This window comes from Hippocampus bargibanti, linkage group LG02, assembly GCF_051943395.1.
Source record: "Hippocampus bargibanti isolate YZ-2025 linkage group LG02, ASM5194339v1, whole genome shotgun sequence".
Lineage (NCBI taxonomy): Eukaryota > Metazoa > Chordata > Actinopteri > Syngnathiformes > Syngnathidae > Hippocampus > Hippocampus bargibanti.
In genome coordinates this window covers 22,668,853-22,682,003 of record NC_142735.1, presented here as the reverse complement: position 1 = coordinate 22,682,003, position 13,151 = coordinate 22,668,853, and the positions used below count along the sequence as shown (strand labels likewise).

General features: G+C 40.3%; 2 protein-coding genes across 3 annotated transcripts in view; both read right to left on the bottom strand.

Moving 5' to 3' along the window:
• The window catches only part of LOC148902060 (RNA-binding protein with multiple splicing-like), a 35,286-nt gene extending 34,826 nt beyond the window's left edge, over positions 1 to 460 (bottom strand). For both annotated transcript variants that reach the window (XR_016114233.1, XM_088990263.1), the window contains exon 1: positions 226 to 460. Coding sequence is in view for 1 of the 2 variants with exons in the window: in XM_088990263.1 (XP_088846389.1) it covers positions 226 to 282 (57 nt within the window). In the remaining variant the exon portion in view is untranslated. The remainder of the gene's footprint in view (positions 1 to 225) is intronic.
• Positions 461 to 5,687: 5,227 nt separating this feature from the next.
• Positions 5,688 to 12,750, bottom strand: mfsd8 (major facilitator superfamily domain containing 8). The gene is made up of 11 exons (XM_088990261.1): positions 12,405 to 12,750; positions 12,249 to 12,331; positions 11,642 to 11,926; positions 10,925 to 11,038; positions 10,570 to 10,714; positions 10,429 to 10,487; positions 10,248 to 10,356; positions 10,043 to 10,177; positions 7,608 to 7,711; positions 7,142 to 7,353; positions 5,688 to 6,983 (listed from the first exon to the last, which is right to left on the bottom strand). The coding sequence occupies exons 1-11, from the start codon at positions 12,461 to 12,463 to the stop codon at positions 6,777 to 6,779; spliced, it is 1,512 nt and encodes a 503-aa protein (XP_088846387.1). The 5' UTR covers positions 12,464 to 12,750; the 3' UTR covers positions 5,688 to 6,776.
• Between the last annotated feature and the right edge of the window lie 401 nt (positions 12,751 to 13,151).

Below are 13,151 nucleotides of genomic sequence, written 5' to 3'. Positions count from 1 at the left end.
GATCACCACAGGTCAATATTTGCTTACGAGATGAAGTAATTGCCAACTTCAGTGCCGGCTCGTCATTCCAAGTGCATTTAGGGACTTAAAAGACGTTGCGGGTTACTCTTCGTAGCCTTTTGGCACAATGTCGTGTTGTGGTTGTGACAAATCAAACTCGACTAAACGTGTCGTGAAGTTTTGGGGAAAGCTAAAAAGGGCGACCAGGTGCGCACGCCCACCTACCTCTTCTTCGTGGCTGCTGAATTCACTCGGCTCGTTTTCCTTCTCGGCTTTGTTCATCCTGAACGTTCACAAAAGGAGTCCCTAAAGTTACCAGGTTGGAGGATATTATTCCTTTCGATGATAAAATACGCTTCTCCTGTTCCGAAGTCGCCCCTTCCACCTCCGTTGGTCCGAAACAGAAGACGGCGACTGCGGAGCAGAGTGTGAGTACGGTAGGCGAACTTGTCTCCTCATCTGAGAGCCGGTGAGGAGGGGAGGGGGCCCGGGAAGAGGGAGGGGACATCATCCCGGAGGGTGGGCGCCTGGGCGGTTGTGGAGATCGACCAGGAAGAGTTTATTAGGCTTTGGATGGGACCTGATACCATAAAATATTTTTAAAAGGATACCAAATTAATCATACACATAAACATAGTTGAACATAAATTAAATATTTGAATACGTTATTTAAATGTATTTTATTATTTTAATCGTGTGTTTAATTTGAATATTCATCAATGATTCATGTGAATGAAGCATGATTATAAAACCACTTATGTCTTTTAGTGAGTCATTTTAATTATTAGATTTTTTGGGTGTGAAAAATTGTTCAGAAAGATACATATTTGGGGATATTTTAATTACATTTTTAGATTCAAATAAATTGATATTTATCTCATATCGAATCAGTGTCTCCATCTTATATAAAATAACAACATGACAAAAGATGCATACCTTTCAGGGTGACCGGTACTCTCTGCAGTTGAGTAAAGGAAAGCAATGCGATTGCAAAAAATAAATAAAGGTTCCTCGAAGCACGTTTTATGACATCACATTGAAATGCACGAGTCAGCCGCAGCAAAATCAGACAGGAAAAGATCAGGCAAGTTCGAAATGACAACACTGGGAGATGACGGGCTGCACAAAACCACTTGGGATCGTTTGATTTTAAATCGCCTGCAGCCGAAACAAAAGAAACGAGATGTTTTAGAGGCATACCTATTTAATTGTTGGGGGTGGGGGGGGGTAGGCTAGTGGGGTCGCTTGGCGCCTTCGAACGCTCCATCAGTCAGTTGAAAAGAAGGGTTGTGAGCAGCTGCATCTGAACATGAAACATACAGGCCCTTGGTGATGTCGACTGTAATACAAAACACTATCCAATTCAAAATATATTGTGCGCAAAAGCTGGATTTTTTTATATTAACCTCACAAATGAACATCATTTAACGCAAACTAATCTATTTTACGGGGTTAAAAGTAACAACAAACATTTAAATCGGTGATTCCTTCACATACCGCTAGAGGGAGTCAACGTTCACAATTTTAAAAACAATTCAGACGCTCTCTCATCACACCCAAATGATTTTTTTTCTTTTAATTGCAAAGGGAGGAACTCTACATAAAGGAACACTCTCGGGTCACTCAGGCCAGAGGCAGGAAAGTGGGGGGCTCCCTCCGCCCCCAAATGGGGATTTGGGGTATCATTTGTTGTACATTCAGATGTTCAGGCTGGACCATGTCAAGGCTTGTCTTGCCACCACCTCTGTCTGTCTGCATCTGAGTGTCGGGTGGGTGAACAGACCCCGCTCCCCCCTCACGTCCTTCAGCATCAGACCACACTGCTCAGCCCTGAGAACTGTCAAACACAGCTGGGACGTCTCCTGCTTCCCACTCTCCCAACCTCCCCAAGCTCTACAGCAGGAGCCTTTGATACAGTGAAGAAAGGGGGTGGGGGGGCAACGAGGGGCATTTCCATTTTTACCCAAGACCCTCCTCCTTCCTACTCCCAAACTGCTTCTCATCAGCATAAAAGCATCTCCTTTCGTCTCTCCTTCATCGTGGTTGCTTCACATGCACGAAAATTGATGCAGACAAGACAGGGGAGGGGCAAGGCCCCTTTTCTTAAATGCAAGCCCAGCAGAAAAACAAACACATCCAAAAATAAAGAAATCATTTTCTCAGGACCAAAGCCAGCGAATTGATTGGAACATGGTAAATTTTGTCTCGAATCGGTATCAAATACGATATGCCTGAATCAAGTATTGATATTGTGACGGTATTGTTATCAGTTGCGTTCTTTGCTATTCTTATTTTGGAACCACTGCCCAAAAAATGCAACAATTTTTAATAGCTATATATCATACCATCAGGATTTACAGTACGGTTTGGAATTTAATTATTGTGTCAGTCTATCAAATTGCCAACATTTTCAAAATCGTTTTAGGCTATCTTACTACAGCACAGGCATGTATTTAAAAATGCAAATAAAGTCAAACTGTGAGAAGAAAAAAGACAATTAATGAAGCTTAAGTACAAATATATAAAATTGTCATTTTTACATTATCATATGGGACTAATGAGTAACTCTTTTTTTTTAAATAAGTGATAAAAAGTATGCATACTTTAGTTATTTTTCAGTTATTATTTCAACATTGCGGCATTGAAGGCTGGCATGTTTCACAATAGAGGAAGCCTAAAAATAGCTTCTTCTAAATGTAGCCAAGCATTATTTCAACTTCCTCTCCCATGACTCCCGATCATCAGCAGCCGTTTTGTCGGCATAATCAGGCCCCCCCTGACCCGCCCGCAGATTAAAAGGCGGCCCCTTTAAATTGTCCCGAACTGTGAGTGTAAGTGTGGGTGGTTGTTCCCTGCGATTGGCTGGCAAGCGGTTCAGGGTGTCCCCAACCATCTTTGATAAGTTCCAAGCGGGCGAGATCAAAAAGAAAAAAAGGATGGATGTATTCATTATTCCTATTGTTATATGTGATTTGTATTTCATGTACAGAACTTTGTATGCACCAATGGTTGTTTTACAATGGTTTATAAAATGTAGGATTTTTTTCCCACTTATCTCAGAGATGCCATTTCGCAATCAACTGCCAATGTTGTTCATTTTTCTGTCTCACCTCTAATATAAATACACACTATTTAGCCAAATAAAGGTGCCAGCTAATTGCACTTGGAGATGCCTTGACCCAATTCAGTGTCAGGTGCCGTCTAAGAAAAATGATGCACAAAGGTGGAAGAAAATGCAGGAACTCACTTGCAAGAACGTAGCTTATTTCAACATTGTCGGTAAGCACCAAGCCGCCAGCGGAGACCTGTGTCAAACATCGTCAAAAATGGAATTTATCTTTTCTTTTTTTAGGCGGGTAAGCTAATGGGCAATTTGATGAAAACAGAACGAAATGGACAATTGTACAAATTGAGATTCATGGATCAAATCTCAAAATGGGGCGTCAATCACACTGCAGTTTCACATGAGGAACATTTTTCAGAAGTCATTCGAAAAGGCAAAAGGTATTTTGGGAAAAAGTCGGATTTACGAAAATGCTGTGAAACTATTACACCAAGTCAAAACCTATTGACAATATATATTTTTCTTTCAATAATGTAAATTCATTGTAAATGTCTCCACTGCGAGATCGATAAAGGCTAATTCAATCCAATCTGTCGTATCCAGTCATAAATACGAAGGGAAAGCATTTGGGGTAACCACCCTCGATGCCGATGTGGTCATAGGATCCCTTGGGGAGTCTTTTCTCTGGGTCCGTTTGAGTAACAAAACATCTCGTCATATCCAGTTCCTTTGGAAGGAAAGAAAATGTTTTCTATTGATATGATTTGCGAATTTCTTTGAGAAAACACATTTTAACACAAGTTATATTTAGTTTGTCCCACTACCACCAAGATGAAGTATGAAGGAATTCACTGCAATTCCGGAATTTATTCGGGAATTGAAAAGCATGACGTGGAGCGCCATTCCCGAATGTTTTCGGGTTTTGGTTTTATTTGCGGGGGAGGGAGGTGCCGATAAAGCGCTGGTCAGACCTCTGGTAATGTTTTTCCCTTAGCATTTGCCTTTTGTACAGCCGCCCCCATTTCAAGCTCAAATAACTCCAGACCCTTCTAACTTCTGAATTAACTCTTTTTTTCTGATGAAAGGAGAGTCTAAGGTTTCTTACACTGATATGGATGTTGATGCAGTCCTAAAACTCAATATTCTCTGGGTCCTGAAATTTGAGTGAAAATGACAAAAGCCCTGGCACTGGAGTGGACACATATTTGCACATCGTTTTGCAGTAGATGAGTTAAAAGAAATTACAAAGGTTGTGAAAATCACAAGAACATGCGTGCATGTGTTTGGCATCATTTGTTTGCAGCTACTTACGGCGTTCTCATGTTCTTTGTCCATTTTCTCCTGTGGACTTACCTGTGAACTGTGATTCTGTCTTGCATAATTGATAAACAGTGAAAGGTATACGCGAAGCTTGATTTTCAGACAGTGAATGTGCATTTTCACACATTAGAAAAATTAACACAGAGTATCGGAAATCAATGGTAGTCAACACACTCACAAAGTACCTTCAGGTCAAACTGAATTGCGAGCAAAAGGGGCAAGAAGTGGAACCATCAAAAGAGATGATTGAAATGGCCAAAAGCGCTACGTATAATTACAACAAAAGTCATTCTGAAATTTTAGAATTCATTATGCAACTGAAGACATTGTTTGTTCTTTGCTTGAACCAGGCTATATACCAATAAATTCATATTTTTGAAAGTTATTTTTGTTTCATTTTCCGTATGCTATACAAAACGTAAGATTAGTCACCATTTTGTAAGGGCAGACGCCATTATTTTTAAGATTGCCAACCGCCTCTGGTTGACAGGTATGTGCACCATGTAAAGCTGAGATGGGGGTTGGTGCTTTTTTTAACATGACTTCCTATTATTTATGCAGTTACTCCAATAAAAAAATTGCCACTTCAGCAAAAATAAAGTCAGAACGTTATTTCAGTCAAGTCATCCCATGAGTCCAATTCAGGTGTCAGGTTTTACGAAACTTAAAGGGCAACCGACGTCACTTTTTTGTTTTTTAACTGACATCAGAAAAACGTTTTATAGCATCTAAAATACCCAAAACACGCACTATGATATTTTTAGTCAAATGCAAAACACCAATAAAAATGACGCTACAATGCGTCTTTTTTACGGTCAGGAGGCGGTCCTTTTCTGACGTCACGTGAGGACTCATCACCAACTCAAAAACAAGACTTCCTGAATGTTCAGCGCGAGTCTTAAAACGTAAAATATAGCTATATGCGGTGGAATCTTATTAAAATACGCCCAGAAGTCATTTGAAGCCATTTTACAGATTATGGACACAACTTGTCCGGAGATGTCGGTTGTCCTTACCACAAGACTAAATAAAGATAAACAAATAAATACATTAATAAATAAATAGTGTGTCTGTTTTTTATAATATTAGTCATAATATGTTGAGAATAAAATGTTAAATAAAAAATATTGTAAAAACCGCAGCATGATTCCAATAGTCATAAATGGTAAGTACTCTGAACAAATCGTTTCCAACAGTTTTCTTATTCTTACAGTAAAATTCCATCAAAATAGTTCTCCAATATTGTAAGCATTTTCACGGCCATTAAGATATCAACTCGGCTAGATTAAAGCTGCGATATTATTACAAAAATCAGATGGATTTAAATCAAACAAGCATTACGTGACACCTTCCTACTTGCATTATTTCGTTTTGCTGTGTTACGAAGAGCAAAATTACAACACTTAACAAAAAAGAAGAAACAGTATTAACAGTTCATTTTCTCATGTCATGTAGTGAAGTTTCATTTTCGTCAGGCAGGAGGGAAAAGGTGGCGAGCCACACCCACTTTGGGGAATATGGCATTGTCCGCAGCAACATGCACCGTTTGACAATGAACAGTATCGGAATATCTCACAGTGGGGTTTTTTTTAAGGGGCGGCATTGATAGAAGTACAGTGTTCCAGAAGTTCCAGTTTTTCCAGTTACCATTTATCAATCAACCCAAACATGTTTCTTTTATGAATCATTCAGTCCAATAAAATATGTATATTATTCTGGATTTTTTTGTAACTCAAAAAACATGATTTTATTCACAATGTGGTTCCTTGGGTGACATGTAATTTATTAATTCATTTTGTTTTATTGTATTTTGTCTACGCATGCGCAGTGTAAGGGTGCAGGACTCAGGAAAAGTGATTTGTTGTACGGTTTATGGTAATTATAAATGTTTCCCAATCACAAAAAATACTGTACAAATCGATTTTATTAAATGTACAAATCAGGGAAATAATATTTTTGTCAATATACGCAAAAACGTACAAAAATACAATCTTGCATTTTGTATGTTTATCGAAAAAAATAGAAATCTTTCGTTTAGGTCCACGTCCATCTTTTAGAAAATTCATAGCTTCCTGACAATGTATTAAAATCAGCTTTTATATGGGAAATATAACAATAGCTTCAAAGTTGTAAAGCATACGCAGTATACTGTATATATTCACATTATTAAGTCACATTTTTAAACCAGTGCATGCGACTGTGACATGACAACATTCATTATCATGCAGTTCACACACCTTACGAAGCAATTGATCAAAAATATGTACGAGTGTATCAGTAACAAAGATGTAGTAACTCAATTTTAAACTGGAGGCCAATTTCGATGCCATGTTCCCTTTCAAACGCTTTATTTTTTTGGTCCTTTGGTGGGTTCAGTGTGCAAAGTGTCTGCTTATTCTATTGTCCTTCCGTGACGCACGGAATAAGCAATGAGTCTGTGGTAGACAAAGCTGAGGAGGACAATGGCCGCCACCACCATGATGCAGATGATAGTGAAGGCCCAACGAGGACCGAGTAGGGTGTACACGTGGGAAACAAACACGGGGCCCAGAGTCCGGGCACCACTTCCAGATGCTGTCAGCCAGCCCATGTACACTCCCTGGAAATTGAACAAATTCAAAACATCAAAATGGCATCATAGACAAGAGAAACAAAAAGTACAGTACGAGTTTAGCTAAGCTAACTCTCTTCACAATACAATACATATTGATTTATATAGCGCTTTAACAAAAGCTGAAGCTCTGTTAGCTCTTTTACCTGAGGTTTTGGTCCAAGGATTTTGGAATACAGGGTGTAGGACATGACATTGCAAGCCGGATAGCCGACTCCGATGAGGAAATCTGAGGTGATGTACTGAGCCAAGTAGATGGCGGGTGTGTACTGACACCAAGTCTGATCATATGGGCAACCCGTAGACTCAAACGAACTGTTGGATGATATCTGACTGATCAATGAGTTGTTTTGAAGATCTATGGAGGGTGGAAAAACAAGGTTTCATTCAGACCTGAATCCCTGTTAGTACAGTAAAGTCTCGTTATATCGATATTCAAGGGAGTCCGAAAAAATATCGCTATAACCGGGACTATCGATATATCCGACCCTTTTTGCATGTAATTTTCTCCGTGCATGCATAGAAATAGTATCGATATAACCGGGAATATCGATATATCCGATATCGATATAACGAGACTTTACTGTATATTTTATTTTATTTCTTTTTTACCTGCCCATTGGATTTTAGGGTAATGGTTTCCCCATGGTAGCAGAATGAAGAAGCCGCAGAATATGATGGCCAGACCTGCGAGCAACACCGGCCGATCCCCGACTCTAAAATGAAATGTCCGCTTAATAACTACGCTTAAAGGACAACCGACGTCTCCCTACTCTCAGGTTGGGGGGGCTTAATAACTACGCTTAAAGGACAACCGACGTCTCCGGACAAGTTGTGTCCATAATTTGTAAAATGGCTTCAAATGACTTCTACTGGCCGTATTTTAATAAGATTCCACCACATATAGCTATATTTTACGTTTTAAGACTCGCGCTGAACATTCAGGAAATCTTGTTTTTGAGTTGGTGACGAGTCCTCACGTGACGTGAGAAAAGGACCGCCTCCTGACCGTAAAAAAGACGCATTGTAGCGTCTTTCCATCACGTCAATGTATTTTGCTGTACTGTTTTTTTTAAACCCTTGTGTTACATCCAAAAGCCGCCAGCGGAGGGAGTCCAAGCTCCATGGAAGGAATGCACAGTGGTACCTCGGTTCTCGAACGCCTCACAGTTCGAACAAAATATTTGCGATATTCTTGCTTCGAACGCCAATACGACGCGTGAGTGCGTTCGCGAGGGTGGGTGCGGAGCGGCGTATGGGTGTATCGCTCTCTCCGTGACCAACTGTTGTCGCTTGCGGACGTGCTGCGTTTTGCTCAAGCGTTTAATATAGGTGTACACAGAGTTTTAGCCCCTAATCATGCCTCCAAAGAAAGTAAATGCTGCTAAAAGTGACAAACGAAAAGTAGTGCGTACAACTATTGCATTTAAGAAAGAAATAATCGCAAAATATGAAGGAGGTGTCTGATCGGGCTAGGGAATACAGCAAGGCGAAATCTACTATCAGTACGCAAGTGACAGGAGCAAAGAGATGGTTTCGGTGTTCGAAAAAAAAAAAAAATCGCTTTTCGAACAGGGTCCTGGAACAAATTATGGTCGAGAACCGAGGTATCACTGTATCAGCCTGTGGAAACGGGCTGATTCATTCCTCACAGCTCGGTGGCCATTTTCTTGCCTCTTTTTGGGTGAGAGATTCCCCCTGCCCATTTGTCTCAAAATGACACGGAATAAATTATTTAATCGATTGCAAACATGTATGCTTTCCTCTTCAGAACTATTTGAATCATATTCATAACTGGATGTGTGACAAGAAAGCATATTATCCGAATCTGAAGCCATTGTTTTTATTCTCCAGCAATGCACGATGTCTTGCAGTGACGTCACGAACTGGGGGCGGGACTTTCTGAAAATGCCCAATTCGCAGCTCAATATTTTGCAGATTTTGGACACTTTAAGTCATTTTTATTGGTGTTTTGCATTTGACTAAAAATATCATACTGCGTGTTTTGGGTATTTTAGATGCTATAAAACGTTTTTCTGATGTCAGTTAAAAAACAAAAAAGTGACGTCGGTTGCCCTTTTAAGTTAGTCATTTTACCGTATTTTCCGGTGTATAAGGCGCACCCTCAATGAATGGTATATATTCAAACTTTATACATGTGCACTGGACTATAAGGCGCACCTTCAAAGAATGAAAAAAGTTGTCCATATATAATATATAAATACAGTACAGTATATAAAGGTTTATAAAGCAGACCACATTATAATGCGCTACAGTAGAGGTTGGGGTTACACACGACTTCTTCTACAGGGGGAAATGGAGTTGGTGGCTGCTGACAGTTGTTGGGAGGCCTGTTGTGGCTCTATATTACTTCACATATAAGGCACACCTGCGTATAAGGCGCAGAGTCATCTTTAGACGAAAATCAAGGCTTTTGAGTGGGCCTTATACGCCGGAATATACGGTACTTTTAAATAGCAAACCTTAACCAGAATTCCATGTCTCATTGTAAACAGGTATAATCCTGGTGTGTTTTACTGTATTTGTTGTGGGAAGTGAAAGCCAGTTGCCATGAAGACCATCATTATGTTTCTATTCCTTTTGAAGACGAACAAGAACTTTTCGTAATAAGGATTTACTGCTGCGGTGCTTCTTCTGCATCATTTTAAAACTATTTTGTTATTTAAAAAAATATATTCATTCAGTGTAAGAAGTGTTTCTGAGAATGGAAACCGTGTGTGCATTATATTTGTCTTCTTTTCCTTTCAGCTTTTCCCTTCAAGGGGTCGCCACAGCATATCAGTGTCCTCCATCTTTAGAGGTCTGATCCGCATGTTTGTTTTGGCCAAGCTTTTACGTCGGATGTGCATTATATTTGTCGATCACTCCAAAATAAAAACAAGTGCAGGTCACTGCATCCAAGATTTGGCAATAATTCTTTTTCCATACAGACTGCAGACTCATTTAGTACCGACATATTTAATCGCTAGTTGGTGGATTTTGTCTACAACGGGTCAATAAATGAGAGATCGCTGTACTTGCGTTACCTTTGAGCGGCCACTTTCACCGCCAGAAAAACCAAGATGGATTCAAAGCCGATGCAGCAGATGATTATGCCATTATAGAGAACAGCCTCTCTCCTCGTCCACGCAAACATATCCATGGATAAAGGTGTGGCAATCCTGTTTTGTGGGGAGAGGGGAGGATTGATTACAAGGCTCGGCACTGCATGACAGCAATCTTCTCACATACGTTTCGAAAACTGCAAAAATGAACATGACAATGAAGAAGAGGACGTTGGAGGTAATGGCCGCCACTTGGTCGATGGTTTCCTCCGGGTCCTCGATTACGTCCTCCTCATCTGAAAGAGTCCGGACGACAACATATCAGGTTAGTGTTCCAATGTGAGACACTCATAAAGTAACCGTCTTGCCTTCCAAGAGGTAGTTGATGGCTTGAATGCGTCTTCCGTTGTCATCGACACGATGCTCCCTGTGAAACGGGCATCCATTAGCTACGAAAGCAAAGGCACCCTTGTCATTGTCTAATCATCGATTCTTTCAAAAGATTTCACCTGAGGACCAAGACGACCAACAAGATGTTGATGACGCCAAAGACAGCGGCTAGTAAAGCCGGAGCAGTGTACATATTGAGCTTCAGATCGATGACTTCCACCGTGTAACCCACTTCTCCGAGGAATGACAAGCAAGCCTGCAGAGCTGAGAGACATACACTCGTATTACAAAAAAATACGTATTTAATTACATACATATTGTACATTGGGCTAGGTTTTTTGAAACAATTCTTTGGCAACAAACAAGAATCAAGACCATGTGGCAATATCGCTAGCTTTCAAGACGATGACCCAACTTTTAGGTGTCTCGTCGAGACTCAGTGGAGGTTAAAAATAAAACAAAATCCACAATCACCTGGTCCAAGGATGAAACCCAAAGCTTGACATGCACTCATGTTCGCCATGGCGTTCGTCCTCTCCTTCAGCGATGTGGCTCCAGCAACGTATGATCTCACCACAGCAACATTACCTGTCGAGACACAATTAGTGTTAAACTGAGTACAGAATACACTTCTTAAGCTCCTTGAATAGGTCTCATCTAGCATGATACATCTGAACCTAACTCCCAGACATAAAACGCCCTACCTTAACCTTGAGTGCCATCTAGGGGCACATAGCATTTTTTTAAAACAGTACTGGATTGTGCATAATTTGCCAAATATTTTCTGGGGACATTCAAATATCTTTAAATAGGTTTTAACAAGTTTCAATGTGCTTATACCATATGTCTACGATCAATGCACACCAAGTCCAGCAGACATTTAAACAGCTTCTTCCCCTAAGCAATTAACTCTCTGAACAGTAACCCAAATAGAACTGTATGGTGCCTTCATTTTTCTCCATTCTTTGATTATACTCGTGCAGCGTGTTCTACCGGAGACAAATTCCTTGTGTGTTCTACATACGTAATTGGCAATAAAGATGATTCTGATTCGATTCTGATTCTAAATGTGACAGCGATTTCAACAAATGTTTTATGTATCACATATTTTTGCCTATTTAAACAATAACCACCCAAAATAAATGGATGTTTCTTGTACATATTACATAATCAATTAGCAATGATTACAACCTGCTCCGAAGCCTACAAAGACTCGTGAAATCAGTATGTGGTACTTGTCCCCGGTCGACGGCAGGGAAGCGTAGGCGTAGTAGATGTTGGCCGACAAGTTGATGAAAATCGAGCACACCAGCGGCTCTCTGCGTCGGCGGTAATTCGACCACAGGCCAAAAAGGGGCGACGCCACCATTTGGCCAAGACTGTAGGCTGCGACCACCCAGCCCAGGAAAGTGGCGTCAGCGCTGTCATCAGACTTTTCTAAGTACGGCCACAATGATGTTATTACGATGGTGAAACCTATAAGGATTGACAAAGAGCAATGGTTGAGAGTAAGCAAAAAAATAGCATTATACTGTCTATGCATTATATCTATTGTATAATACGTTTCATTCATAAGCGCTTTTCAAAATTCTCAATGACGCTTTCCAGCCATAAATAAACACATTTACACCCCCCTACACACGCGCGCGCGCTCACACGCACACATCATTAATATACATAATAAACGTTATTTCGCAGCAGGGGTGTATCAACAACTCAATTTAAATCCTGTGTCTTCCTTACTTTTTCTGGGGAGCCTTCTGCACAAAATATGAACAAAAATATATAAACTTCTCACCCACGCTGCTGAGAAACATTGTGAAGTACATGACTCTGATCGATCTCCATCGGTTCTGGTAATCGTCATCATGAACGTCATCACTGCGCAGAAGTTTAAATAAAGTTTAATTTAAAAACAAATTACTACGACGTGACATCTTAAAATTACAGTCACCTCCTTGGATCATCCCAGAGTAAAGGGGTGTTTTCGTCCGAATCAACGAACTGAGACATCCTGGCTTTGAATTATATTCATATATATTTGAGAAAATAAAAATCACGCTCTCGCACAATCGCAAAGCTACGGGAAGCTAACTAACTAGCAAGGAAGCTGGTTAGTTAGCCACTGCGGCTAACTTTCAACCTGTCAGTAAGTTTGTTCCATTGACAAATCCCTCGGATCGTGTTAAATCGAGATAAGTAGCAACGTCTTTGGCCTCAGTGCGTGACCAAACGCCAGAACAGCTGGACTCTGTCACCCGAAGCAACTCTTTGACGACTGCAAGCTAATGCTGCTAAAACGGATCCGTCCGCCGAATCTTCAAAATAAGAAGCGTGATTCTTCGACGTCAGAGATTTTTGAGGAGTTTGGCGCCTTTGCTTGGAACCTTAAAAAGTTACTAAATCTCGCACGGAAAAATATAAACGTGTGCAATTATATTCACGTATTTCGATGTTCGAAGGCATATGTCAAATTATTTTGAAAGCGAATCTGCTCATCTCCCGGTATTGACCAGTCCACCTTGATGTGGGCACGTGCAATCCATAATGTCATGGTGTTACTTGGCGTGTCAAGGTAATACAATTTTAAAAGGTGTACAATTAAAAAAAAATCAAATGGGAGTAAAAAGAAGAATGGATGCAAATAAGGGAGAAATTTAACCAAGCAAGAATGTAGACCCCCCACCCCTTGCATGATACT

Excerpts from the sequence above, each read along its gene's own strand:
- mfsd8 (XM_088990261.1), bottom strand. The coding sequence starts at position 12,463 with ATGTCTCAGTTCGTTGATTCGGACGAAAACACCCCTTTACTCTGGGAT. Across the intron at positions 11,927-12,248 it reads AATGTTTCTCAGCAGCGTGG|GTTTCACCATCGTAATAACA; the intron begins GTGAGAAGTTTA and ends CAATCCTTATAG. Across the intron at positions 10,715-10,924 it reads GGGTTTCATCCTTGGACCAG|CTCTGCAGGCTTGCTTGTCA; the intron begins GTGATTGTGGAT and ends TATGTCTCTCAG.